The 26,916-nt window shown below is 36.9% G+C and overlaps 1 protein-coding gene across 3 annotated transcripts in view; it reads left to right on the top strand.

Moving 5' to 3' along the window:
• GABRG3 (gamma-aminobutyric acid type A receptor subunit gamma3) overlaps positions 1-26,916 on the top strand; it is a 337,156-nt gene that overhangs the window by 293,011 nt on the left and 17,229 nt on the right. For all 3 annotated transcript variants that reach the window (XM_071813546.1, XM_071813541.1, XM_065855350.2), the window contains exon 7: positions 26,638-26,790. In XM_071813546.1, coding sequence (XP_071669647.1) covers positions 26,638-26,790 — 153 coding nt within the window. The remainder of the gene's footprint in view (positions 1-26,637; positions 26,791-26,916) is intronic.

The following is a 26,916-nucleotide window of genomic DNA, read 5'->3' as shown; positions in this document are numbered from 1 at the left end:
GATATGCACTAATGTGAGAGAACATTCCTGAAATGTAAGGAAGCCTGCTGTGATCAGGGCTACCACAGCATCCCACAGAGAACCAGAGTTGGAGCCTTGGCACTTGAGTGCAGCAGTCTGGCAGTGACAGAAATCTGGGCTGGCATCAGTCATGATGCATTGCAGTGTTCACAAAATAATTTTGGCAGGAGACACCAAATAGATGATTGCTCATTACACAGGAGAAAATTAAGCATAGTCAACTTGAGACAAACTCAAGTTGTGGATCAGAGTTTCATTGCTTCATAGAAGTACATAACTTCAAGAGTACAGAAAGGTGGCATTAGGACAAGGATCTCGAAACACTCAAGTGACTTTTACTTAGTTCTGCCAGTGTCCTTGTGCTTCTGAAGAGATTAATTCTCTTGAATACATCATCTTCCAGAATGAGCCTTGAAAGTGAGTCTGTTTAGTCTTTTAGACCTTGTTATATAAAACAGTGGTAGAACAACAATAGTAGATGATACCCTTATATAGGATAATTCTGCATGATATTGGAGCATTTTCTTGTTAAACTCTCTTTCAAAACTTTTTACTGTTTCTCAGAATTCGTAATCTTGTATTTATCCTCAGTGGAGAGGAAAATTAATATTTTGATTCTGACATGACCCATAAATAGTGACATTTGGAAGACCACATTTAGCTATGTTGAAGATCTAGGTTGCTCCCCAATGCAAGGGTTTCACAATACATTATCTTTAACAGAAACAATCCACAGCTACTCCTGTTCTAGTTGTTTTAAGTGTCTGCAACTGCAGTAAGTTCCCTTTAGCTTGTATAAATCTTTCAAGTCTGTCTAGAACCTGAGGACACCCTCCCTCCAGGACTCCTTCACCTCCTCTGCCCCAGAAACAAAATTATGTATAGTGTTGTACCAAAGGAGAACAGCTTATTTTTAGATAAGTATAAAATACAGATTTTCATCTGAGAAGTACAGAACTACCACCCACATTCTAATTCAAGTCAGTATCAAAGGTAATTGCAGACCTCCTACAAGTAAGAGCAGGAGTGAAAAAAACATCTGAAGAGTTTTCTGCTCTTCATGTCCACAGCTTCAGGCATGTCTTTTGCATACTATAAACAGTGCACCAAATTATTCCTTCAGTACTATTGGTTCAAAACAGAATTTTTTTTCAGAATAATGAAGTATGAAAATCATAGAAGAATTATAAAGCAGCTGGAATAGGAAAAAATTATATACATCTTATACATTGTTCACTAAATACAGGTTGCTATGAAGCACATAAAGACGTTAAAAATGGATTGAAATTGCCATACATCTTCCTACTGTGGTTGGACACCTGTCAAAATAATGCAGATCTTTAGGCAAAGCTGAAGCCATACTTGCAGATTATAGTTTTAATATGTTTTGGTCCACTTTGTTTCAAATTTCTCTCCAATTTTTTATAAGGGTATCTCCCAGGAAAAAAAACCAAAAAAACAAAACAAAAACAAACAAACAAACAAAAAAATCAAAAAAACCCAGTTAATCATATGTCTATTATAAAACATTGACTTCAATGGCTGTTGTGGCAATACCAATTTACACACTCCCCTTCCAAATTCTCTGTTTTATTGTTATTCTTCTGTTCCTCCAGTGAGAGAGTGCACGCCTTTCTGTTTTGCTAAATGCTTCATTTGAGAGGAGGAAAACTTGGTAAATGTTGCCTGTGTTAACACAAAAGATAAAGAGATAAGCATATTCAAATGTGAAGAAAACCTTGTTACGGCTTATTCTTATTGATATAAATAGAGACATTAATTACTAAGGACACGTCCTGAGCAGCACATCTTAAAAAACTGAATGCGTGAGCAGCTTTCCGCAGTGCCTGCAAGGATCCCCTCGGCAAACTCTGAACCTCAGGTCACCCCCAGCTTACACACCTGTAATTTTTTTTTTAATTTTTTTTTTTTTTTTTTTTAATTTAAGCTGCCTCCAGGCTGCGTCTGCTCTTGGGACAGACATCATCAGAAACCTTAGAGAAGCAATCCTGGGCTATCTTTGCTGCTTGAAGTCACCAGAAACACTGAAGCAGAAAAGCTGCATGGTGTGGTGGGACCATTCCCTTTTCAGTTAGAGTACTTGAAGGGTACTCTTACACTGGGCTAATAAAAGCTCCCTCTGTTACCCTCAGGGAACACTAGCAAAGGTGCAGAGCTGATATTTAGCTTGCTCTAGCAGCAAATGGAGTATCTGGAAGCTGTGTCGGTCTTGACATTCTACACTGTGACTTATAGGTGTAAAAACCTGTGTTTTAGCCAGTCACTTGGCTCATAACTCATTTCAGGCCAAGGCTCATTGCAAATGGTGCTCAATCCCATTCTCTAATATCATGTGTTTAAAAATCAGATCCATGGTGAGATGTTTAGGGAACAAGATTACAGAATACTAATAAATACCCTATCATCTAGGAAAGCAGGATTTCTTAAAACATAGTACAAAGGTTTCCCATTGTCACAATCTTACAGTAAAACTGTTCCTTAAAAAGATTGATTTTTTTTTTTTTTGTGCAAAACTTGATAATTTTATGGCAAAATAGTTTTTTTAAGACAGGGGAACTCCAGACAAGTTCAGAAATTATAGCAAATAATACATTATTCATTGCTCCTATTTTCGTTAACTTCTTATTGCCTTTAATATTGAACTGCCAAAATACCCCTTTTTTCCCTATACTCAAAACCATATCTAAAATGTGAGCACTGCCAGCAGTTATTCTACATCCAGTCTCAGTCATCCTGAGGAAAGAAGAATTTGCTCTCGTAGTTTTATCTGAGGCTGCACCAACAAGAACATCCTGAAACAGTTTCAATCCTACTAATGTCATATTAAAGCATTGCATTATAAGGTAGCTTGTGAACATTTTTTTCAGTTCCCAAATTCATACACAAATGCCCATTTTCCTCCACTGATTTCCAAAGTGTTTAACAAATTGACAAGAAAAAAAATAAGATCTCAAGCATTACAACTTCTGGAGGTAATAATTCATTGAAGAACATTGTAAACATAATTTTGTTTACTTAAGAAAAATCAGTGTTTCTACTGTTGAAAAAAGAATGAAAACTGTAGTCCATATTTTCTTGAAGTAATCTCTGTTTGATGGTAAAATTTTTGTACAACCCTATAATTAGTATTTGGAAGTGGGTTTTTTTAGCAGTGATACTGTCTCAGAAAAAAAAACAGACAGAAAATAATTTATTGTCTGCTTATTGTAAGCTTTAAGGTGATCTCATAAAATAGATGTAAGATGCTGTTATCCTTTTCAGCTTTTATTCAGAAAGCTACTCTGAAAGGCAGTGACAATAAAGTAAGTTTAGCGTTATGTATTTCAGAAACACCTTCATCTCATATTATTTCATCTGAATTTCTGTAAGTAAAGATGGCCATAAGTCATTCCAGAGTAGAATTGACTAACAAAACAAAAAGAATAATGTTGAAGATTTTTTTCATTGTATTCATGTTTTTGATTCATGTAGGTCATAAATCCTTAAGTACTTTAACACCTGGTTTTGTAATTTTTGTTACTTTGGTTTTGCTTTGTTCTTGAAGTCATTTTTTATTCTCCCATTAAGGAAAGCTGTCATCCAGCCAAAGCACAGACAATGAGGTTTTGGTCAATATATCATAAAGTGTTTTTTAATAATTGTATTGTTAAATTATTTATTGAAGCTATTTGACAAATACTAAACAAATAACAACAAAACAATTTGGCACTACACAAGGTCAGTTTGAGAATCATATGTTAACCAACAAGGGGATGAATTCTTTAGCTCATCACATTTCTTAATTAAAATAATAGGATGTTGTTCAATAGAAGTACAGTTTATGGCTCTGGTATTGGATCGAAACTACCACAGACGCACTGTAAATAGTAGCTATTACTTATAATCTCACTATGCTGGTTTAGATGTGGTCAAAAACGTTGGGTTATCTCTGCTTTGCTCAATTTTATGCCAATTTCACTCTAACATGTCAAAGACAGCTTGCCTTTCCACACCTAGCCTTCAGGCCTCTTTTCTTGTTTCTTTTTTTCCCTTCCCGCTTCTTCCCCCCAAAGACCATTTTCTCTCAGTACTGCTGTTCTTCCTTTAATACAGGTTTGGGGCTTTACTTTTACTTTCATTTGAACAGATGCTGGAATAAGACCTTTATTATTCTTTGACCATTTGCCACAGACCTCTCACCTTGTTTTTGGCTATTTTTTTCTTTTTTAGCTCAGACTTTACTGTTCTTTCCCTACTCAGAGGCATGACACCGTCACCTAACAAGGGTCATGCCACATGAGAGCCATGCACATTCTCCTGGTTCTATCTGCCACCCTCCAAACCAAACATGGACACAAGCAATGGGTTTAATAGGGCTTCTGATTGTTCAGTATCCCTCACTGGCAACACATCAATATGGCTTGTTGCAACTTTTCTATTACAACTAAACCAACATGAAGCTCCAGAGAGCTGGGTCAATGCAGGGCCAGATCTCAAGCAATGAAGAAGGTCTCAAAGAAAGCTCATTAATGAACTCTTAATGAAAGATTTCCAACATCGGTGTTCGGAGTGACGAATCTTATGAGGATGAGAAAATAATTCTGCAAGGCATCAGAAATAAATCAATAGAGCATCTAGTATTCCCTTTTGTAAAAACCTAACTTTGTTATTCTAAGGATGAAGAGGGATTCACAGATCATTAGCAGATCTTTGTGACTGCAGGGACAATTACAGAGATTGAGTAAGTTCCCAGGAATCAGGTACCTGTAAAGATCAGCTCATTTAAATGTTTCCAGAACAGTGAGATCAACAGACTGCCCTCTCCTTTATGTCCCTCATCCACATGGTAATGTCAACCAAGAACCTCAGGAATAAGAGTTTGATTTACATATGTGGCTGTTGTCTTTCCAGATACAGTTGGCTTGCACTCTGCAGTCAGCAGAGTGATGGTAGTCAAGCATTGCCAGCTTCAAACTCAGCAATGCAGTTCTCTTTCCATACTTGGTAGTATATTCCCCTTGGCCATCTGCTACATCAAATAATGGTTAAAGTCAGCATAGATCATGTTGCCTTTTCCTGCCTGAATTTCCTCCTGCTCTGGTGGCTGTTCTTCCTACACATTGCAGGATAGCAGTTCATTTAATTTCCCTCTAGACTGACTCTCACCTGCACTGGATCCTCTGCCCTGTGCAATATCCACGGTGTGTTGGACCACCATGGGCTTGCTTTCTCGTGCCGTATGTGTACCATACAGAAACTTTAATTTTTTCTGTCATCACTTCAATTGCAAACATGAATAATGTTGCTGTATGGTTGCATGATCTGTATGTGCAGTGCAGGAAATAACAGGTGTTACTCCTGCAGTGGCAGCTTCACCTGGTAGTGGCATTGCATACAGCATGTTTGTTGCCACAACCTCAAGGCTGTTTTGAAGTCACACCTCAAGTCTGTCTATCCTCTGTGTTTCTCCATCCACCTTGGGTTGATTCCACAGTGCACAAAGGCACCATTTTAATGATTTAGCAAACCACAGCACATGGAATGTCTTAGACCTAATTTTGATTTGTAGTGAATTTTTAACTTAAGAAAACCAACTCAGTGACTTTTGCACTAGAGGCAATGCAAAATTACAGGATTTTGTTAGCTCTGAAAGGATTCATGGACATGGACAAAGAAATTTAATAAGTCTGATTCCATCTACTTTAGAGAGAACTTTCTACTGTAGAAGAAAAAGGTAGAAGCAAAAAAAAAGAAATTTTGCAGAAGGTCATGAAAACTTAACCAAAGTGAAAAGCAAAGGTGAAATGAGTTGCACTTAAATGCAAGTAGTCAACAAAGCCAGAAACTGACTTTAGCTTTAGTGATCCCTATTTGCCTACCACGCTTCTTCTGAAAACAATCAGAAGACATCCTAGTGAGGAGTTAAGATTTTGTTTGATATTACACATCATGAAAGGCTTTCCATCTTCCAATGCAGAAATTCTTATTTGCCTTTCCTGTCCCAAATCCTCTTCTGCTGTGAGACTGTGATCATGGAGTTACTGCTGTTCTGAATCAGAACTGACTCAAACTACTCACAATTTGACAACAGATAAAAATAGCAATATTTCAACCTAATTAACTTTCCTCAGGGTACTTTGTTTTTCCTCTTGCCTGTCCTGTTCCCTCCACTTCACATTATGAGACATCCAGTTATCAACACTGGATATTTAAATCACTTTCTATCAAAAAAAAAAAAAGAAAAGCAAACCTCTTTTTAAAGTTGCATCAGAAAGTTAATTTTTAAAGGTTTTCTTCCCTTAAAAAAAAAAATAATAATAATTAAAAAAAAAATACTTCTGACACCCACAGCTTTTCTGTAAAATCATTTTGGCAAACTGTTTAAGAGGTAAATTGTCTTGTATGTTCACACTGTTTCTAGAGACGTTCCTGGAATGTGATCTATGGATAGACATATGTTAGAGAAAGACCGCTAAAATCAGGAAAACAAGAAGAAACAGAAGAGATTGGGAACAAGTTGTCTCTTCACTTGCATCTAGTGTGGTAACTTACATCAGTTTAAGGGGAATGTAAAGATAACAGCCAATCAGTATGTAATATTTTAAGTTATTTTACCAAAGTTTATGTGGTTTCATAAGAAGGCAAGGGAACATTCTAACTATATATGATTTAAATGTACAGATTTCCTACTATAGATGCATTTATGCCAGTTTTTTACTGCAAAAACTGAACATGAAATGACCTACATAATTGGATACTGAAAGAAGAAACAGGGAGAAAATTTACTTGTTCAGATGCAATACATAGACTTTAAGTTTTGCATTTAGTTCCAGTTAAATATGCTTAAAGAAGCCCAAACCTCAGGAAAACCTCTTCATAACAGTGTCTAAGGAATTAAACATCTGCTGGTTTTATTGATGATAACCACAGTTTTCTCCCTCTGCAATTCCATGTAAATGCAACCTCAGGCATTAGTATTACAGGATCTCTGATGATTTCCGGCTTTGATTTTTCACCTCAGAGTTTTTACTGAGTTGACAACCTTAGCATTAATAATGAAAAGCAGCAGTTTTATTAATCAAACATGTTCAGCCACCCAAACATCATTAAAACTTGATATAATCTTAAAGTGCAAATGCTTAAGCACCTGGAAATATCTTCATGAAATATTGACTTAGTGGTAAGTGAAATGTTGATAAGATATCTAGCCCTCTGCTCCCCTTTTCTTTAAATATGTAATCCATCAATGTAAATCATATACAGGCCTGCCCTGACTTTCATAATATGAGACTATGGTCTATTGTGTTGCCTGTCCATTTAAGTATGTAAATTGTAAGCAGTTTTGGTCAGTTAAATGTTCTGTTTAATGCCTTTTTTTCCAAAATATTTCCATCCATAAATAAACCAAGAAAGAGTTGAAATAATATAAAATTGTGGAAATAGATTTTTATTGAAATAAATCATGTTGAGGAAGAGGGCTAATTAAGTTTAAAACCTTATCACTTCACTTATGTGAGGTGAACCTGTGAATTAAAGCATGAAAGGAAGAGCTTGTACCTTAGAGTTAATAAATCCGGCTTGACAGCTTTCCAGGGAAATTACATTGCCTCATTTTGTGTTTGAAGAGTTTGAGGACCCAATCCAGATTCCCTCTGGAGAAGAGATCATACTAAAGCAGAAGCTTTAAAATGTCCTGTAGGTCCAGGAGGAAATATATCCTCTCTTCCAGGTCATATTTTTCTCCAATCTTAATCTAAAAGCATGTATCATTTGGTGATTTTGTCTCATTGATGCTCACAGTTCATTAATAATTTCATTAAACAATCTAAAAAGGTTTGAAGAAAACCTTGAAACTGGAAGCTCAGATCAAGGGCCTGGGACTCATCAGATGAGGATACTAACACCCAGGGAGAGGCGAAGTGGGAAAGACAGGACTAGAAACCTATGAGAGGAGGAAAATGATAAACAGAGAAGGAATTTATGGTAGGCTGGACAAGAAAACTTCTGTGCCTGGAAATGGAGCCATGCAGCACATGGGGCATGTGGGAGAAGGGAGATGTCAGGGATGAGGAGTCTGGGACTGGAATGAGAAGCTGGTGAACTTGTGCTGGAGCTTATTGAATAAAACAGATAGAAAGTCAGAGTTGCCAATGAGAAAAGGCTTTGGACAGAGTCAGACTATATTAAGCTTAGTGGGAAGACTACATTGCTGTTCAGAGCCTGGAAGGAAGTTCAGGACCCTCAGATCTCATCAATATTCCACTGTCAACAAAATCCTTATGAACCCATGACAAAATGTCAGTGTTTTGGCCTTTTCTGGAACTTGGTGCTAAATTATCATAGACAGTCACTGAGCTCAGTTATCCATAGGGTTGCAGGATGGCCTGCAAATAAAATAAGAAAATAAAATGTTCACATGAACCTTTTTTTCAGTTAGAAAGTGGATGGATTCAATAGAGGCCATTGAATCTAGCAAAACTTTGGATAAAAATCAAGAAATGAGGCTGCTTATTTTATCACAAGCAAACAAACAGAAACAAACAAACAAACAAACAAATACCTAAATGCAAGAACCACAAAGCTTTGACTCTTTTGGCTCTTGTCAGTCATTGCTATCTGGAAAGAATTGCCAGAAATGTAATATTCCCTGTTGGCAGGGCTTCAGCCTTTGTGAGACTCAATAGGCTCCTACAGGGAAAATCAAGGCAATCTGTATTAACAAGGCACTGCTCTGTACTGACAGACCCTTGCAGAACACAGGGAGTAAAAAGGAAGGTTTTGGCTCTCAACATTTTAATCTGCTGGTTTTTACATGAACCTGTTTAAAGAACTACCTTATACAACCACTGCAAGAGAACATGAAGAATTACATTTAGCAGTACAGGCTAACATAAGAGAATGGCACAACTGAAAAGACAACATGCCAAATTTAGAGCTTTAGATTTAGTTTTAGATTTAGAGCTGTTCTTGCTTATATCCATCAGTCTTTTACTACATAGGTAGATTATAAGCTGCAGATCCTGGACTGCCTGTCTGTAATAACTGTCTCAGCCTCCATCTGACCTTTTTTCTTTTAAAATCTAAACTATTATGAAGATGTATATAAATTCATTCACGGATGGACTAGGTGTAAGAATATCAGTTATTACTGAAGCTCAGTACTGCAAAGCTGAAAGAGTGGGATGACAAGAAGCAATATATAAACCAAGTTTAACCAAATCATAATCTTACATGCTTGAGCTGCTACTTCATATATTGCTTCAGTCCTAAGAGTTATCATTAATACATACATATTTTCTCATCTACAGAACTGTACCAGGCATGTTTTCATAATATTCTCTACTACATTAAAACATGCAGACTTTGATTAAAACTACTTAAAATTAATAATTCATGGATAATATCATAAAAGATATCATGAGAACAGGAAGATATTTCTGACTGCTTATGGGAACTAATTCTGTTTGCCATTTCTGATGGAGACATTTGTGTTACCGTGCAAGAGTATAGGTCACTCTGGTTGGTATTTAGACAACAGCACTATTCATCAGTCCCATTGGCTTCATCAAAAAGTTGTGATCAATGATTTTTTTAAAAAACAAATTGCACTTTTTTACATTAAAATCCAATGTATAAAAAACTCTTGTAGTGATAATTTCCAAAGCAATTTGTAGACTAAGAAGGAGTATGCTAAACAAAACAAAACAAAAATATTTGACTGCTGGAGGCGGAGCAAAATTGCATATATCTCTTTGCTTACAGTAAAAAAAGAATCATAATAAGGAAATAATGAAACAAAAATGAAGGCTCCCTGAGGATAGGGAGGCCCAGCTGAAATTAATCATGTAAAAGAAGGTTGATTCAAAGAGAGAAACAAAGAAGTGGTTGGAGGTTTCCTAATTGAATTTATTTGAAGATATTGTCAGAGTGAGAGTGGAGTTGGTTTGGGATTTTATTTCAGTAATGTGGTTGTTTAACGTGCTGTTTTCAAAACAGTCAAATCAATTAGTTTATGTCAATCATCAATTACAGTACTCATCAAAAATAACTGTTTAAATCAAACCAGGTTACAAGTTGTACTAAGAAATCTTTAGTCAGTAGGACAACTTTCTTTTTTTGGGGGGTAATCTTTTGGAAAGTTCTGGAAGTAAAAAGCTCCATGGCTGCAGTATTGTTTGCCAAAATTCAGTTCTAAATACATTTTCACAGATGGCTCATGCATCTCTAAAAATTCTGGGAAATGCTGACCAAATGCAGCTACACTTAAAAAAAAAAAAAAAACAAAAAAAACCAAAAAACCCTCAAGGCAGTACTCACAGGTAATCTGTCATTTTCAATTTCGTATGTATCAGTGTTGTCATACTTGTCTCAAAAATACACTTAAATATTAATGGAAAAGCAACCTACTTTGATCAGAAGTGATTCTTCAGGCTCTTCCAAGCACTTCAGTTTAAACAGTCTGTCCTATCCATTTTCTGACAGTTTAAGGAGGTTACACCTGAAATTAACATCTTATTAACATTTTATTTATGTACAAACACCCGAAGTTTGACACAACTGATTGGTAGTGCCATAGAAACGTTATTCCAGGGGTTAAACCATGTAGGGGCTTAGCACAAGAGCCTTTTACCCAAGCAGGGCACAAGTGTGTTTATTCCCATTATTCTTATTGCAAACCTACTGCACTGTCTAGCACAAATTGGAGATAACACCCAGCAGAGGTCTAGATGTAGAATAAAATTACCAGCAGTCAAGGCTCAAATTAAGTAGTCAATGAAAGAACACATTGAAGGAAAACTAATCTTCATATCCAAATACTCAAGCTGTTCACCTGAAGTGTTAAGTCTCACGTGGAACATCTTGTCATAATCAGGCTCATCAATAAATGCAACAGTAATGGATCAGTGGTAACTCAGATCCAGAAGGCACTTCTCATTCTATAAGGTATAATTTGCACACAGGAACAGGTTTTCTTTGTAAAGATCAGTAACACACACACACACACACAAGAAAAGGAGAAAAAGGGGTAGACACAATGTTTTGGTCCTTCCCCAATTTTTTTTCAAAAGCACTTTTTTTGTTGGAACAAATGTACAAAGTAAATTTTACTCCTTGTTGATAGGAACTCTTCAAGCACTTGTTTACACAGTGCTAACTTCTAAGTTGGGCTAACCTAATGCCCTTCTTAAATATTGTATAGGTTGCAGATCACTGAACTGTCAAAAGACAGTTTTAAGTAAGTGGGTGCTGTCAGCACAAATCCAGCTGTGTCCCTTGGTTACTGCACCTTTCATGGAGTGAAACTTAAGACTAGTCTGCTTCCTTGAGCCAACTCTTCCCCTCAGGTTGATGCCTACATGCACTATGAAGATCAAATGTCTTGCTCAGACCTGTCACCAACCTCTGTAAATAATGTACTACATTCTCAGATCTGTGTGGTGGTTTCTAAAATCAGTAATGTTGTTGGGGAGAAATACGAAATACTTGTTTATGTTTCTTTCCCAGACTAGAATGTTGCTCAGGTAGCTCTTAGATGAAGTAGGTCTCAAATGGGATGCCTGTTCTGTATGTGGTTAGGTTGCAAAGGCGCATATGATGTCTAAATGGGACACTATTTATAAATTTCCTGAGTTTCCATCTCACAGGGTTGAATCTTATCTTCCCAACTGTTTATTTCTGACTTGTTACAATTTTTTTGGATCTGGTATTTTCTTCCCATGTTGCATTCAGATTCATCTGTGGAAGCAAAGCACAGGGCAAGAAGACTGCTGCCTGTGAAAACAAACAAACAAACAGACAAACATGAAAAAAAACCAGAGACTTATATTAAGACTGCCAGTGAAATCTTTTGGCCTCCAACTAGACTCTGCCCCATTGACCACAACTCTCTGGCTTCTTTCCTTCAGCCAGTTCACAGTCCACCTCACTACCTCATTGTCCAGACCACACTTCCTCAGTTTAGCTGCAAGGATGCTGTGGGAGACTGTGTTAAATGCCTTACTGAAATTGAGGTAGACCACATCTACTGATTTACCATCATCTATCCACCCGGTTATGTCCTCATAAAAGGTTATGAGGTTGGTTAAGCATGACTTCCCCTTGGTGAAGCCATGTAGACTGTCCCTAATGACCCTCTTATCCTTGATATGCCTTGAGATTGTACCAAGGATAAATTGTTCCATCACCTTTCCAGAGATGGAGGTGACACTGACTGGTCTATAGTTACCTGGGTCTTCCTTGTCATGCTTTTTGAAGACTGGAGTGACATTTGCTTTCCTCCAGTTCTCAGGCACCTCTCCTTTTTCCCATGACTTAGCAAAGATGGTGGAGAGTGGCCTAAAATGACCAGTACTGGCAGATTCTGTTTGCATACGTAAAACTAATGCACAATGAAGAAAACTCTCAAAATTGCCTGTTGGTCAATCTGCAAAGTGCATAGTCATGAAGGACCTTGCAAGCTGCAGATGCCTCATAGCAGTGGTCCCAAAGTGATCCCACTAGGACTGGCAATCCAGCAGTATTAGCAAGGCATTCATATAGTTTGCAACATGAGCTGGTGTCAGAGCATGCTGTACATAAAACCTCCCTCATGTTCACCCAATTACTTTGTAAATATGTGTCATAAATGACTTAGAAACCTCTACCTCATTGATTTCCAATAGAGTGAGGTGTTTTTCAAAGTGCTACCACTGATACTTAGGCTGCAGTCAGCAGAACATGTCCACTGCGCTAGAGTTCACACCCAGTTGTTTAATGAAAACAGGGCATGGTTACAAGTCCCCTGCCTGCATGGCCCAGCAATGAAGGTTGTTCATGCAGAAAACAAGCAGTGTGACCCTGGATGCACAAGAATGACAAACTGCCAGCCTCCAGCCTTTCCATAGGTATCCTGGTCCACCAGTGTAGCTCTTCAAATTTTTAACTGGGTCCTTTCACATGAATCAAACAGTCTTGGCCCTTTCAATCAAACAAGCATGAAAACCTAATGCAGAAACTTTATGGAAAATAACTTTAAATCACAAGCTCTGCTCTTTGTGTGGATTAAAGCTTCAGCCTTCACAGCAGCACAGTCGTGAAATAGTTAAAAAACCTAATAGAGTCTCACATATTTAGCCATTCCCAAATTGTTCTCCACTTATAAATAGTTGCTTGAAGTTGTTGAATTTTCAAAGACTTTCTAGTGTTACAGTCAGCTAGAATACATCTCATGTTCCCTTTTAATTTGCACGTATCTGACATACAGTTCTCACAGATCCATGTGAATAAGTGATTAATGTTGATTCATGGATTGAAGCACAGCAGGCCATTCCATTCCCCCCAAAACTCATACATTTTTAGTTAAATGCATGGGTATTTGTAGTTGAGGAAAACTGGAACCTATAAAGTAATAATCAAAGACATTACCATATGCTCTTCAGAAAGTTAGTATAGTTGAAAAATAAATCCATAGTTTGGTCTGGCTCCATTGCACAGAACTGCTTTTTGTTTGCCAAAAACTAATTAACCTTTGGCATCAGTTGCTGTCAATATCTTCCTGCACTATAGTTGCTCCATTCTACAATTAACTATGAATTGTGAATGAAACATCACCTTTGTGTCACTGAAGCACATCTTGCTCATCCTTTTCTTCAGAATTTCACAGGAGTCCTTTCTTCTCTTTGAAGTTCTTTGTGGTCACTCTTCCTTTTCTAGATCACGCAGGGAAGATGTAGAAAGACATGTAGACTCTTGCCCATGGTGGAAGAGAATGATTAAAAGGTGTTACTGAAAGGTATTCAGGAAAAAGAACTCATTTTTTTCATTTGCAACAGGGATAGGATTAGCCTTTTTTTTTTTTCTGACAGTGCGTAATCAGGCAGGAGACCCTTAAAAATTCTGTGCATGTTTTTCTTCTGTAATTTAAATATTTCACACTGCAGAATGTCAGATAAAGAGAATTCATCAATAAGCAAAAGCAATTCCCTAGATACAGCAAGGAAAGTAATATAAACAGACTTGAGCTAAATCTCTGATTTTATGTCTTTAACAATTTTAAGCTAACACTATTGGGAGGTTAAAGCCAAGTTTATTGCCAGTTGAAGTAAAATAACAAAACACGTCTGATGAAAACAAGTGAAAGTTTGAGCATGGAGTTCAGAAACAAAAAATATTACTCCTATATAGAGATGAACAGATGAGAAGTAGCTGGATTTGAATGAGATTTGGGCTGCCTTTTTCATTCGTCACAAAGGAAATGGGAAGTACCGAAGAGACTGACTAGGTAATCCAGGAGGGCAGTGCACTAAACAAAAAGTGTTAGTAAGGACAGGAAAAGAGGGAACATTTATTTAGCACAAAATCAATGTATTCACAGCACATTGCAACAAAGGCACTACAGGATGCGAAAGAAAAAACATTACATGAATACCAGAGGTACAAGCTAGGGAAATTAATAACAGCAATAGTCATAGCTTGTTTATGAATCTATATTTGAAAAGGTGATATCAATGAAATTTGAATAGATGAAACAGTCACAATTGGGAATGTAAGAAAGACTGATAAAAATCCAGTAAGAAAAGCTTCAGTAGGCAAAGAAGGAGCTAAAATAACACTCAATCAGAAGTGGCATTACCTTTTTCCAGCTGTCAAAAGTCTTGGAAGTAAATAAATATGAATGCATATGGATCAATATTTTCCTGTATTCTACCAGATAAAACAGCAAATAGAATGCAAGCTTGCATCCATTACAGACTACTAAATAGCTCTGCAGAAAATCAAACCATATCTACCCGTAATGTGAAGTGAGAAACAGCTGCACCAGATGGCTTTAATCTGAAAGACTATGCTAGAAAACTTCTGCAAGTATTAGTATTGCATGGAATTTCTCAACCTACTCTTTACAATTTCTTAACTGTAGCACACTGGGATTTGGTGTGAGATAGAAAGTTAGAGTGTGAAAGATAAGATTACTATTACAGGGTTTTTGAATGCAAGTAATCGCTTACTGGTTTTATGTGTATAAAACGGAGAAGACAATTTAAGAAGGGTGTGAAGGCCCTTGAATGCCTTCAGAGGAGGCAACAAAGCTGGTGACAGGGGCTGGAAGGCAAGTCCTGGCAGGAGCAGCTGAGGACTTTGGGCTTGTCTAGTTTGGAGAACAGAAGACTGAGGGGCAACCTCATGACTCTGCAGCTTCTGAGGAGGGGAGGGGGACAGGGAGGTGCTGAGCTCTGCTCCCTGGGATCCAGTGACAGGACTCATGGGAATGGCTGCATCAGGGGAGGTTTAAACTGGATATTAGGAAGCATTTATTTACCAAGAAGATGGTCAAACACTGGACCAGGCTTCCCAGAGAGGTGGTCAATGCTCCAAGTCTGTCAAGTGTTCAAGAGGTATTTGGACAATGCCCTTAATAACATGCTGTAACTTTTGGTCAGCCCTGAAGTGGTCAAGCATTTACACGAGGTGTTTGTTATAGGTCCCTTCAAGCTGAAACTATTCTGTTCTATTCTATGGTATGGTATGCTATGCTATGCTATTCAAATTACTAGCCAGTTCCCCAGCACAACCCCTTCATTAAGTCCTTCTGCACTTAACATATCCTTTGATAACTTGATAGCAATAGTCTAAGAGCTGACCAGGGGTCACTACCACACATTTGTAACAAAGAAGGCTTGAGGTGAAATAAAACACCTTTTTTTTTTTTTCTCCCCTCAGTTTCAAAAAACTGTAAATAACCTGACCAAATAATTACAGGATTTTCATCTTGGCATTGGTCTTGAACAAAGTTATGGAATAGCAGATCCTGGAATAGATCAATATAATTATATATGATAATATAATTAACTCCAATAAACATTCATTCATAGAAACTAACTCCTGTCAGACTAGCTCAAAATCATCTTCTGAGCTTATATGTTTGTGGTGATATAATGTACATTTGTAAGACATCTCACTTGATGCAATATGACATTCTGATTAAGAAGCTACAGTGATAAGAAAATCATTGTGGCACCTATCAAATGATTAAATTTTGAGTACCTAGTAAGACTCAAAACAGAGCTAGGAAAAATGTTATTCATCAGGACCTTCTGTTGAGATGCTATGTCAACTGGCTCGGTGCTATTTAATAATTTCTGTTAATGATGGAAAAGCTATCATAACATTAAGACTCATTAAGTTTATAGGTGACACAAAAACTGAGTGAGTGGTCAATGATAGATATAAGTCAGGGGTTAGAACACAGTGCGGATAGCTTTGTAGCCTGGATTCAAGTGCAAATAGGCATTTCTGGACTTCAGAACATGTATTCAGGATTGAAGCATATATTTAGGGTTGAAGTCTGTGGATTTTGCTTTCCCAGAAATGGGGACATTCCATTCCCAGTGCTGCATGCAGGTTTAAAGGTTTTGGAACATTTCTTGTCAAGTAATAGTTTTTAAAATATTTTTAAAAATACTCCTTGTTTGAAGGCATGACCAAACTACAGATTTTGGATATATACACAGAGAAAGATTATTCCCTAGAACAAGGGTATTTTTATTATCTCTATGTTATGCTGATGCAACACCCATTAAAATAAGACCTAATTTTGATAGTTGCACTACAAGAGTTATTTTGAAAAGTTGTGGAGTGCACAAAGGAGCCAGAAGATTTCTTAGATACTGGAAATAATTCCTTGTGTGATGCAAAAATAAGTGTTTATCTCGAAAGATAAAGGGTAGTTGATTACCATCTCTAAATACTTGTATGAGATAATGAAATTAACTAACATAGGTTATTCAGTCTAGCAAAGATGTGTTAAGACTCAAGGTCTGAGTTGATGCTATTACAGATGACTGCAGAATAAGAAAAACCCACCTGTTTTTCAGAGTGAGAATAACTAAGCATTGAGAGAACTTCAAGGGTTACAATGCAACTCTATTGCTGGAAATTGTTAAATGATGGTAGAATGCTTTTTTAAAAGCTGTTCTAGTTTATCCATAGCTTTTGGGTTTGCAGCAGTGATTACTTTAGAAATATCTCATACCATGCATAAAGTGAGACCAAATAATCACGTAGTCTTTTCCAGAATGCAACATGATCAGTGGAGATGAGCTTCCAACAGTGAAATACTATTTAAAGCTTTCAAAAGATTATAAGGGAAATTTGGCCACAAGACTGCATGTTGGGGACAATTGAGGTGGACTAGATGTCGGTATCGATAGGAAGAAACAGGTTACCCCATTCCACGATTATATAAAAGGTGTCACAGTGCAGTCACAATGGTAAAGCCAAACTCATGAACATTTTAATTGAATGAAAAGGATATCAGGTCAAGCAAAATGTTGCATTTTTATTATTTTTTTTTTTTTAATGTGTAAAATTGAATTCCAAGGAAGAAAAAGAGAGCATTTTATTTGAAAATACTGAAACAGGATTTTTTTATAGCTATTTGAAAACTATTTCAACTGGTTCTGGAATTACAAACTCACCCAATCCAGTCCTGTGGGACTTTGTAACAAACTTCAAAGTACAAAGGGGCCTCCTCCCACAAACAGGAGCTCTTGTGAGTAAGAAATTCAACCCTAGAAATAAATGAGAAATGATCAGCATTGACAGATGACATAAACCTGGGGGTTCCCAGGCATGTTTTGGTACTTATTAGAAGCAAATTGAATGCAAAAGTCATTAGTGTTGTATATTCTCAGACCTCCTACAGTATTTGGTGCTCTGTGGAGCATGAAGAATGTTCTGTTTGAAAAGCACTGCACAGCTCTCCATCAATAAAACCTCTCTCTCAAAAAAAAAAAGATTCATAAGTAAATGACACTCATTTTCACTCTGATCCTCCATCTACTTTCACTGACATAGGCAGCTATGGTAATTTATTATTGTTTTAACTTTATATACTATTGTTCACTGTTATTCTTCAAGCAGAAAATAAAACATATGTATGGTAAATAGCAACACTTTTGAGGAACAGTGAATAATGGATCATGCATACCACACCATATTTGTATATTGATTTTCTCTCCGATTGATGCATGAATACAAGCAGAGATTATGTGAGTAACTTTTCTACTGTTAAGGCAGAAATTGAACGGGCCTGGTAATCCTGGATCGAAGTCTTGGTTATGGTATTACACATTTTTATTCCCATTATGTGGCTTGATGAAACTGCATTTTTTGGAGGATTTTCCAATATTACTTGTACTCTACAAGAACCACATTAAAAATCCATTGTTTTCACTAATGCCCCTTTTGAAAAAAAATATTAAATGATCCTTCATGTTGTAAAATGAAAGTGTCATTATACCTAAAGATAAGAGGCCTGAACAGCCCAGGAGCAATTCTGATGCTCATATTACCGCATAGATGAAGAAGATACTATAGCCTCACATAGCATTTGTTGGAGGAGAGCATGATATACAGTAGTAGCACTGGGAAAAAAGAATAGATGTATTTGACAGGACAGCTTGTATAAGTATGTAAACACATAAGTGTTCAAATAAAAAACCATTATTGATCATGCCAACAAGCACTATATGTTTTCTTAAAAAATTTTTTTTACAGAACTTATATTTTCAGAATAAATTTTGAAGGTTAATTGTGTTCATGGATGTTGATCCATCTCCTGAGTACATTCAAATCACTCCAGATGCATAACAGAAGGTATGGGCTACAGCTACAGACAATGAAATTATTGCGGTTGGTTCTAAAGTAACTCATTTTGAAACTGCCAGTATGGCATCTAATTAATTGGTTAGGGCACAAGAAATATTGACCAGTAGTTTTCAAATTACTATGGGATACACAAAGAATTCAAATGTTGAAAAAATTGATCTTTTATTTATTTGATTTCAGTTCTTCATGAAAAGTTCTAGTATGCAACCTATATATGCCAGTTATTCTGAAAAACAAAACAAATAAAACACCACAATACAGAGAAATTAGATCTCTGAACAAATTAATTTGTTTTCCAGATTTAATACCAGATGCCTAAATCAGAGGATGAAACAACCTTGTGTGCTGGAAACGTAGCCATTAATGTTTAAAGGCAGGCATTAGTTCATTTAACAAAAATTTCATTTTACAAAAATCTTTTGAAAATGCTGATTACATCAAAGAAAATTAAAGTTCACTATCTAAGGAAGAATAAACAGAATAAAGGTAAATTTTCTATGGTAATGAAAAAAACCTGATAACTTGAAGTAAAAATATGATATTCAATATTATATTTCCCTTGTTATTACAACAACAGCAACAAACCCAAAACTTAATGTCTTTTGGTTCTGATAAATTAGGACAAAGTCTTGGTCTTACTTGACTCTAAAATACCTGTTACCTTCAGACAGCCTGGGATCTAGTTTTTGCTCTAATCTGTCAATATTTGATTTGTATTATGCATGCTGACGAATATGTATATACTTATAATTGAACATGACTTCTATAAACACAAACAATGCTGTTGGAATTGGGTTTCTTTTTTTCACTGTATACTAGTATATTAATTTGTTTATGATAATAGAAAACTTTAGCAATGATTTGGCTCTCATGGTGTGCACGCATTTCTGGAAAATTTGCTTTTCAAGTGCTGAAAGCCAGATCTGGGCTACACTGTACTTGTACACACACACACATGCACACACACACACAGCCTGATAATACCAAAGGAAATTATTAATTGGAAAACAGAGATCTCTGGGGCACAAAAAGCTTTTTTTGTTCTCTGTTTGTTCAATAGTTATTATATAAGATCCTTGCCTGTGCCTGGATCTCTCATACCTACTGTGGCAATACATATAAAAATGATGCTTCTGAAGTCCTATGCGCATTTCTTGTGTGGCTAAACATGCACCTAATGCACAAGGTATGTATTTAATGAGTGCCTGTTACCATTCTGAGAAAGTTCAATTTATTTGGGATGAGGTGCAAACATGCTTCTCTGTACATGTACACATGCTCCCAACCAAGCATGGAATCTTGGTTATCTAGATATCACCATGAAGATACCTAAATGTCAGAGCAGCATAGGGGCATCTAAGACAAGCCCTTAAGTGACAGCATGGCCTCAATCATTTTGTTCTTCTTTTTGGCTTGGAAGCATTAGTCGTAGAGTGCTATGGAGCAAAGATTGCTCCTGGAATGAAAACTATTGTACTGCGTACTGACTGACACATTTTGGAGTACTTTAGAATAAGCCTGTGATGAGTTCTAAGCATTTCTTCATCGTTAATAGAGATGGTGGAGAAGATAAAGGCATTTTGAATGATGCTTTCATGACTCTCATTCCTTCTACATTTCTCTTCAAGGGAACTGCATAATCCTGTTTTCACCCTTGTCATTTCAGTTTTAATAATAGCTCCTTTGGGAGTCACAAACACCTGTGAGGGCATTCAGCTATTTCTTCTACCATTTTCCTTAGCTTTTAGGTCATCCAAAGTTCAAACCTCCTCCATACGTGGACTGGTTGAAGATCAAGTATCTAGGAAACTCATGTCAGGATGGGATACCAGTTCTGCAGACATACCAGCTGCTGAAGTGTTAGTAATATGCAGTGTACTTTAGGAAATCTCAATCCATCTGTTTTCATTTTAGTAATGCTAATAAAAAAATAGCTTGAACTTCCACTGGGCATGTCTCTAAGGAGTCAGGATAATGGCCTGGGATGCAAAAAGGCCTAGCTGACATGACAATTCTGTCGGATTTCTACTCTAAGTTAGGTAGGGTTGGGTTTTATACCACAGCCTCTGTTTCTGCCTGATTCTGAACTGAGATATTCTTCCCAGATAGTGCAAAATCTGGAACCTGAAACCATCTCTTGAACCTGAAACTTGCACATCCTCAGTTAACACCGGCACTACCATGCATCCCTTCTAAAAAACCTCATTACTGAACTTTTTGCAAAAACTTCTGTACATACTGACTTTGATGATTTTTTTAAAATGTTTTTGTCAGGAGTCTGACCAAGTTATTCAACAACAGCAGTGGTCTCCTGCTTGACCTAATTATGTTCAAATATTATAGTTCTATCTTGGTATCATGGAGAAGAATTGTAAATGAAGGCATTTGTGATACAAGAACACCATCCTGGATGACTGATAGGCAGAGGCCAGACCAGCAGAAATTTTTCAGCTTACTAAGAAAGCAAAGAAGCCTAGTTGAGGAAAATAAAAATGGAGCTTTACGAAGCAAAGATCAGAAAACAGGTTGGGGGAAAATGAAGAGTGAATGGTGGGACTAAATAGGGTCTTCTCTTGGCTTCCAAATAAAAATTAAAAAAATTAAAAAAACAAGCAAGCAAGCAACCAACCAACCAAAAACCCAAACCAAAACAAAACACTGAAGATTAGAAACTTCATTTATGTACCACTAAGTAAATTTGATTTTTTAAGATAATAAGATGTCTTAGTGTACTCTCTGTGGTCATGCTGATCAACAAAGAAATACCCGTGACACACTGTGAGTCCTCATTCTAATGCCTAGGACTTTCTTCCTGTAATCAAACACCCATAAGAATGTGGATAAACTTTGCCACTCCTCATTATTCTGCAGTTCTAGTGATGGACAGTTAGCATGCAACGTTCACTCACATGCTGAAATCACTTGGTGTGTGCATTGTAGTTGCATACTGCAGTCCTTGTAAAGTCATTCTTTGTTTAACTAAAATAATTGGGATTTTAGTACTTGTTAAACTAAGAATATAATGGGAGGATAAATTAAAATGTGTGATAAGATGGTATAGTATGGTTTGAGTAAATAAATGATTTACAGTATATAATTTTATATTTTAAAATATTTTCTTAAAATAAAAAATTGCATTCTCCTCAATCATTTCACCTTTAAAGGAGATGTTCTTGGTGCAATGTAAACAAATTTCTGGCAATTCAGCCAACCATGTCATTAGTCTTCAAAAGACAAAGGAAATAGGCTATAGTTTAGCATTGTTCATTAAAATCCACAGCAGTTATTCCTTTAAAAATCCGTTTTGTTCTAAATAGTGTCCTACTTTCAAACTAGAAAGTTAAACTAATGTAAGTCCTAAGGGTCACAGACAGCAGTCATCTTGGTTTCATGGGAAGGATTGCTACACTCTTCCTATTACTCCAGATTTGCTGCCTTGAGATGCACCCTTTGCTCTCATTACAGAAAACTGGTTGGGTGCTACTTTGTCTCAACATAATTTTCATTATTTCTGTGAGTTGATGTTTCAGCTAAAAGTTAGTTTGCCTTCCTGGGAAGTTATTTCAGCTGTTGAAGTGGAATTCCTCTCTGATTTTCAAAGCGAAGTGTTTTGTTTGTTTTTTTTTTTTTTGTTATTAGTTATTCAAGTGGTCCCTAGCTATGCAATCACTGTGTGATTACGTTTAAATCAAGTACACTGATTTAATGATATGCAGTTTGGAAGCAGGTTTTTCCCATCTTGTCTGCGCTGCGGGGCTTTGTCACACAATCAACCCCAGCTCCTCTTGTAGCAGTGGCAGTAATGGCAGGTGGAGCTCCAAAGGCTGCTGAAGAAGCAAGGGGGCACTGTGCAGAGTGCTTGAAAGCTTTTTCTCCCTTTTGAGTTGTTCATGCCTGCAGGACATACAGAATGAATCGTAGGTCCATTTTTATTTTTTTTTTTAGAAGAGAGGAGAGTTTCTTTGTACGCATTATTTTGTGTGGATAGAGAAAGTCAGAAATGAATGTACTATGGCTACGTTCCTTTAAGCTGCAGAGAAGTGCTTTTAGATACATAGAGAATAATTACTTCTGGAAGGAGTAATTTGGACAATAATAATAATATTGCAGTTAGGAGTAGTGCATTGAGGAAAGTAGCTATAGCATGCACATGCTGGCTCTTCTGTTTGCAAACAGGCAATTCAAGAGTCTCAAAAGAAGTTGACTTGGCTGAGGATAAAAGAACTGAAATATCAATTTAGTTGGAAATTGTAATTTACTGTACTTATTAAAAAAACCCAACTGTATCCGGTACATGCTGTACAGAAATATGCTTGCCTTTTACAGCAGTCACAACATTGGTGCTTCTAGTTGATGCTCTGCATTTCAGCAGTGGCATTTCACGAAGTGTTGTCATCATTATTTATCATCTCTAAGCTGTACCCTCTCTAAGCATGGCTAGAATATTGTAGGAGAACCAACAAATTCTCCTCTTCTGCTTTGCATCACTAGTTCCACTGAGCGAAGTTGTTCTCCCATTCTGTTGCTATTAGCTGTCAGTGTGTTCCCCTAAGTTAGAGTATAGCACAGAAGATACAGTATATAAGTCCATATGCACAGCTGCTGCATATATCTGGTTGGTTCTGCCTTCTTCATTGTGGGAATTTTTGTATGGATTTCAGAAGACAAAACAGGTTAGTGGATAAATAAATGTAGCCAATCATGTGATCATCATAGGATTTCATTTTCATTGGGTGCGTGTTAGATATCTATGGGTCTTTGTTGGATACTTGGGAATTTGCAGCTCCTTGTAAAAATTGACTGAGTCACAGTTCCTTTATTTAGCTTTCTGGAAGGATGTTCTGCAGAGAAGGGGTATCCTAACAGGTTTTTAACTGGGATAAAGACAAGTTGAATAGTTCTGTTGTAATAAAGAGCAGGGGAAGGAAGGAAGGAAGCAAGCTAACCACCAAGGCAGCCAGCAGAGGAGGAGCAAGCAGAGGAGTTGTGCATGTCCTCAAGGTAAAGGCATCAAGTTTAACTACAAAACAAAAGAGGAAAGTAACTAAAATAAATACCCTTTAAAAGGTTAAGAAGGTTATTATATTTAAGTAAAATAACCTTAACACCCTCACAGAAGTAGCCTGATGTAGATTTCACCAAGGGGTGTGATTCATTCCTTCTATCATCTCTATGTGCCTACAATGTGTCTGTCTACATCTTAGCCAATCACTCTCCTTTTCTAGTCACTAGAGAGAAACAAATGCTTTGAGCATATTCATCTCCATCTAAAATAAACCTCTAAAACAGATTATAAAACCATATACTAAAAGTTCCAATTTCTCTTCATTAAGTATAGAAAGGAAGCCACAGCGTGCAGGTCACCTGTAGAATCTACCTTCTAGATAACTAAGATAAGTGAAACGAATACTACCTGAAAGATACGGAATCAGTTTGTGCCTAAACGGAATGATGGACTCTTTACATCATTTAATCTCTGCCTCATTTCCTGTCTGCAAAACAATGGAAATGCTTCATAATTTTCTCCCACTCTCAGTTTACCAGTTTTATTAATACTTCAGTAGAAGACCTTGGAAGCAGGGAATCGGCCTTACTAGCCAGTACATTTCTACCCACTATTTAGCCCAACTCTCATCTGCTGTTCTGGGTTTCATGGTGATAATATGTTCAGAGGAACAGTGACTTGTGTGTGTGAATTGTGAATTGCATGCATCATCTACTGTTGTAAAAAATTAGAAGTATGCAGATTGTTTTGCTTTCTATAGTGCTCAGGCAACTGAGTCCAGTTCCAGATATGGTAACTGAGTAAGGGAAGTGTAAAGGTCTGGCAGTATTCCTATAGAGTCTTTGATTTCCCTTTTTTGCTCATCCTTCTACCTTGACTCACAATGTTTGAAATGTAATGATGTTTTTTCTGTGATTGCTGGGTTGGTTTCTGTCAGTAGAAACACTGGTTTCCAAAGCCTCTAACTCCTTACTCCCATTTCTGTGAAATTACCTCAGTTGCTGTGGCGTAAATCTTTCTTTGGTGAGGCAAACCAAATTAGGGATCTGATGTAGTTTACAACTAAACCAGCAGAACCAATGGTTACTAATCCATACCAGTTCCCTGGTGCCATTCCCTGTAGAAAGAAAAGTGCTGGAGATTAGTGGAATGAAATAATCCTTAGGCTGTGAACAGCCCACAAGGTTCGCTATGTCATGATGTACTGCAATAGTTCCGGCTTGTAACAGCAGTGAGCTCATTTCATTAAAACTCTGTCCCATTATGCCAAATACACAAGGCTTCTGAAATAATTGTCCAGCTTCTTGAGGTCACATGCTTTTCACTGGCGCAGTACTCATGAAAATGTATGTGTTCATCTAACAGAAGCATGATGAAAGCACCCACAGGCTTATCAACCTCTTCCGAATAGATCTATCTCAAAATGATGTACTTAACACATAGAAACCTTTCCTTTTGACTCATTGTTCTAAGTTTCTCTCCACAAATCCCACCCTCAGATTTTTATTTACCTTTGGTTTTGTAGCTTATTGTAGTTCACTCATTTTACAGTGGCCTTCAGAGATTCTTTGCGTGGAAGTTTTTTTTACTGAATTAATTTATTTTTTATGTCATATTTAGCTATAGTCAAAATACCCACTGTATTAAATTATTTTGTTCATATGCTGTTACTAGAAGATTAAGATTTAATTTGTCTCAACTCCTGATGAACCCATTATGTCACTACTTGGGTGAGCTGTATGTACATTGCTTTGGGGATTAATCCTTCTGTGCTACAAATTTCTTCAGTCTTCTGATGGTTTGCAGTAACAGGACAGACCTAACTACCTATTTTAAATGATGCCTTCTGCAGATATTGTATTATAGAATGTCAAGGTTTGTAATAAGAAGCAATATAATTTATTAGGTCAAGTCTGATATAGTCAGACAAAAAACCCCATAAAAGTTCTCAGGCATATAAACTCTTCACATCTGAAAATGGAAGCAACATATACAAGTGAAGTACAGAAACTGGTCTCAGTTCAGTTGCATTATTGTTAATCACTGTGACTGCCTGAGAGAAAAGGATAGTTAACATCTGTGAAGCAGCAGGAGATGTTAGTAAGGAGAGAGGTGATAAGGTCAGTAGTCTCTGCTGGGTAGAGAAAGAGGGACAGATTATTATCCCCTGTAGAGTCACGAGGGTTAGCAGAAGAGATGCTGTGAATAAAATTATATAATGTGAGATAAACTAGCCTTCTTACTGAGCTCTTGATTTTATGAATCAGAGCAGAATAATAAACTTTATATCCAGGCTCACCTTCTGAAGGTTCATGGATACTTCAAGTGACTACAACTGCTTTGAAATGCAGGAATGCTGGCAAAAAGAGCCTCTTGATTTTTAATGATGAGTCCTCTAAAAGTATGCATTCTGACCTCTCTTGCCAGCATTGAGGCTCTAGTTTCTCTAAATGACTTCTTACATAAAGACATACTCATGTGCATGCTACATTTGCCATAAAGACCCCTACTGCCTGATTCATATCTCAAAAGAAGATTACAAGTCACTCAAACCCAAAATTAAGGCAGGGAAGACACAGGCTGCAGAAGGAGAGATTTTGTGTGGCTTGGTTATAGATTCTAGTGAATGATAGTAGCTTCATGTTTCTGATCATGGAGGATCCAGAGTTATCAAGTCTGGAAAGCCAAGATGCCTTTCAAATATTTACTCATCCAGAATGATTGCTGAAAGCTCCTGCCTGTCCAAATAGGCCAACATTTCCACAGAGACCTAGCACTGAAGGAAATTAGGATTGAAAGGTTTATTTGAATTCTATTTCACGTGAGCCTTACTGCCCAGATGCTCTCAAACCACTGAGAAATATTTCATATGCGGTGTTTTAATGAAGTTTAAAAATTAGCATCTCAGTGAACAATGATCTATATCTCACCACAATGCCAATTTATTTTCTATGTTATTATTACAGGTGATTATGTAGTCATGACTATATACTTCGACTTAAGTAGAAGAATGGGATACTTTACTATTCAAACTTACATTCCCTGTATACTAACAGTTGTTCTTTCCTGGGTATCCTTTTGGATTAAAAAAGATGCCACACCAGCAAGAACAGCATTAGGTAAGTTGTTAATAATTCCTTTTTCTGCTTTCTTTGTGGAGTTTCTACACTATCATTTGAAAATGTCAGCTTCCTTTCAAAGGGACCACTAGCTATATGCTTTGGATTATTGCTACCACTTCTTGC

This window comes from Patagioenas fasciata, chromosome 1 (genome assembly GCF_037038585.1).
Source record: "Patagioenas fasciata isolate bPatFas1 chromosome 1, bPatFas1.hap1, whole genome shotgun sequence".
NCBI lineage: Eukaryota > Metazoa > Chordata > Aves > Columbiformes > Columbidae > Patagioenas > Patagioenas fasciata.
The sequence above is the reverse complement of the archived record's forward strand: the minus strand, read 5'-3'. Positions and strand labels throughout refer to the sequence as shown.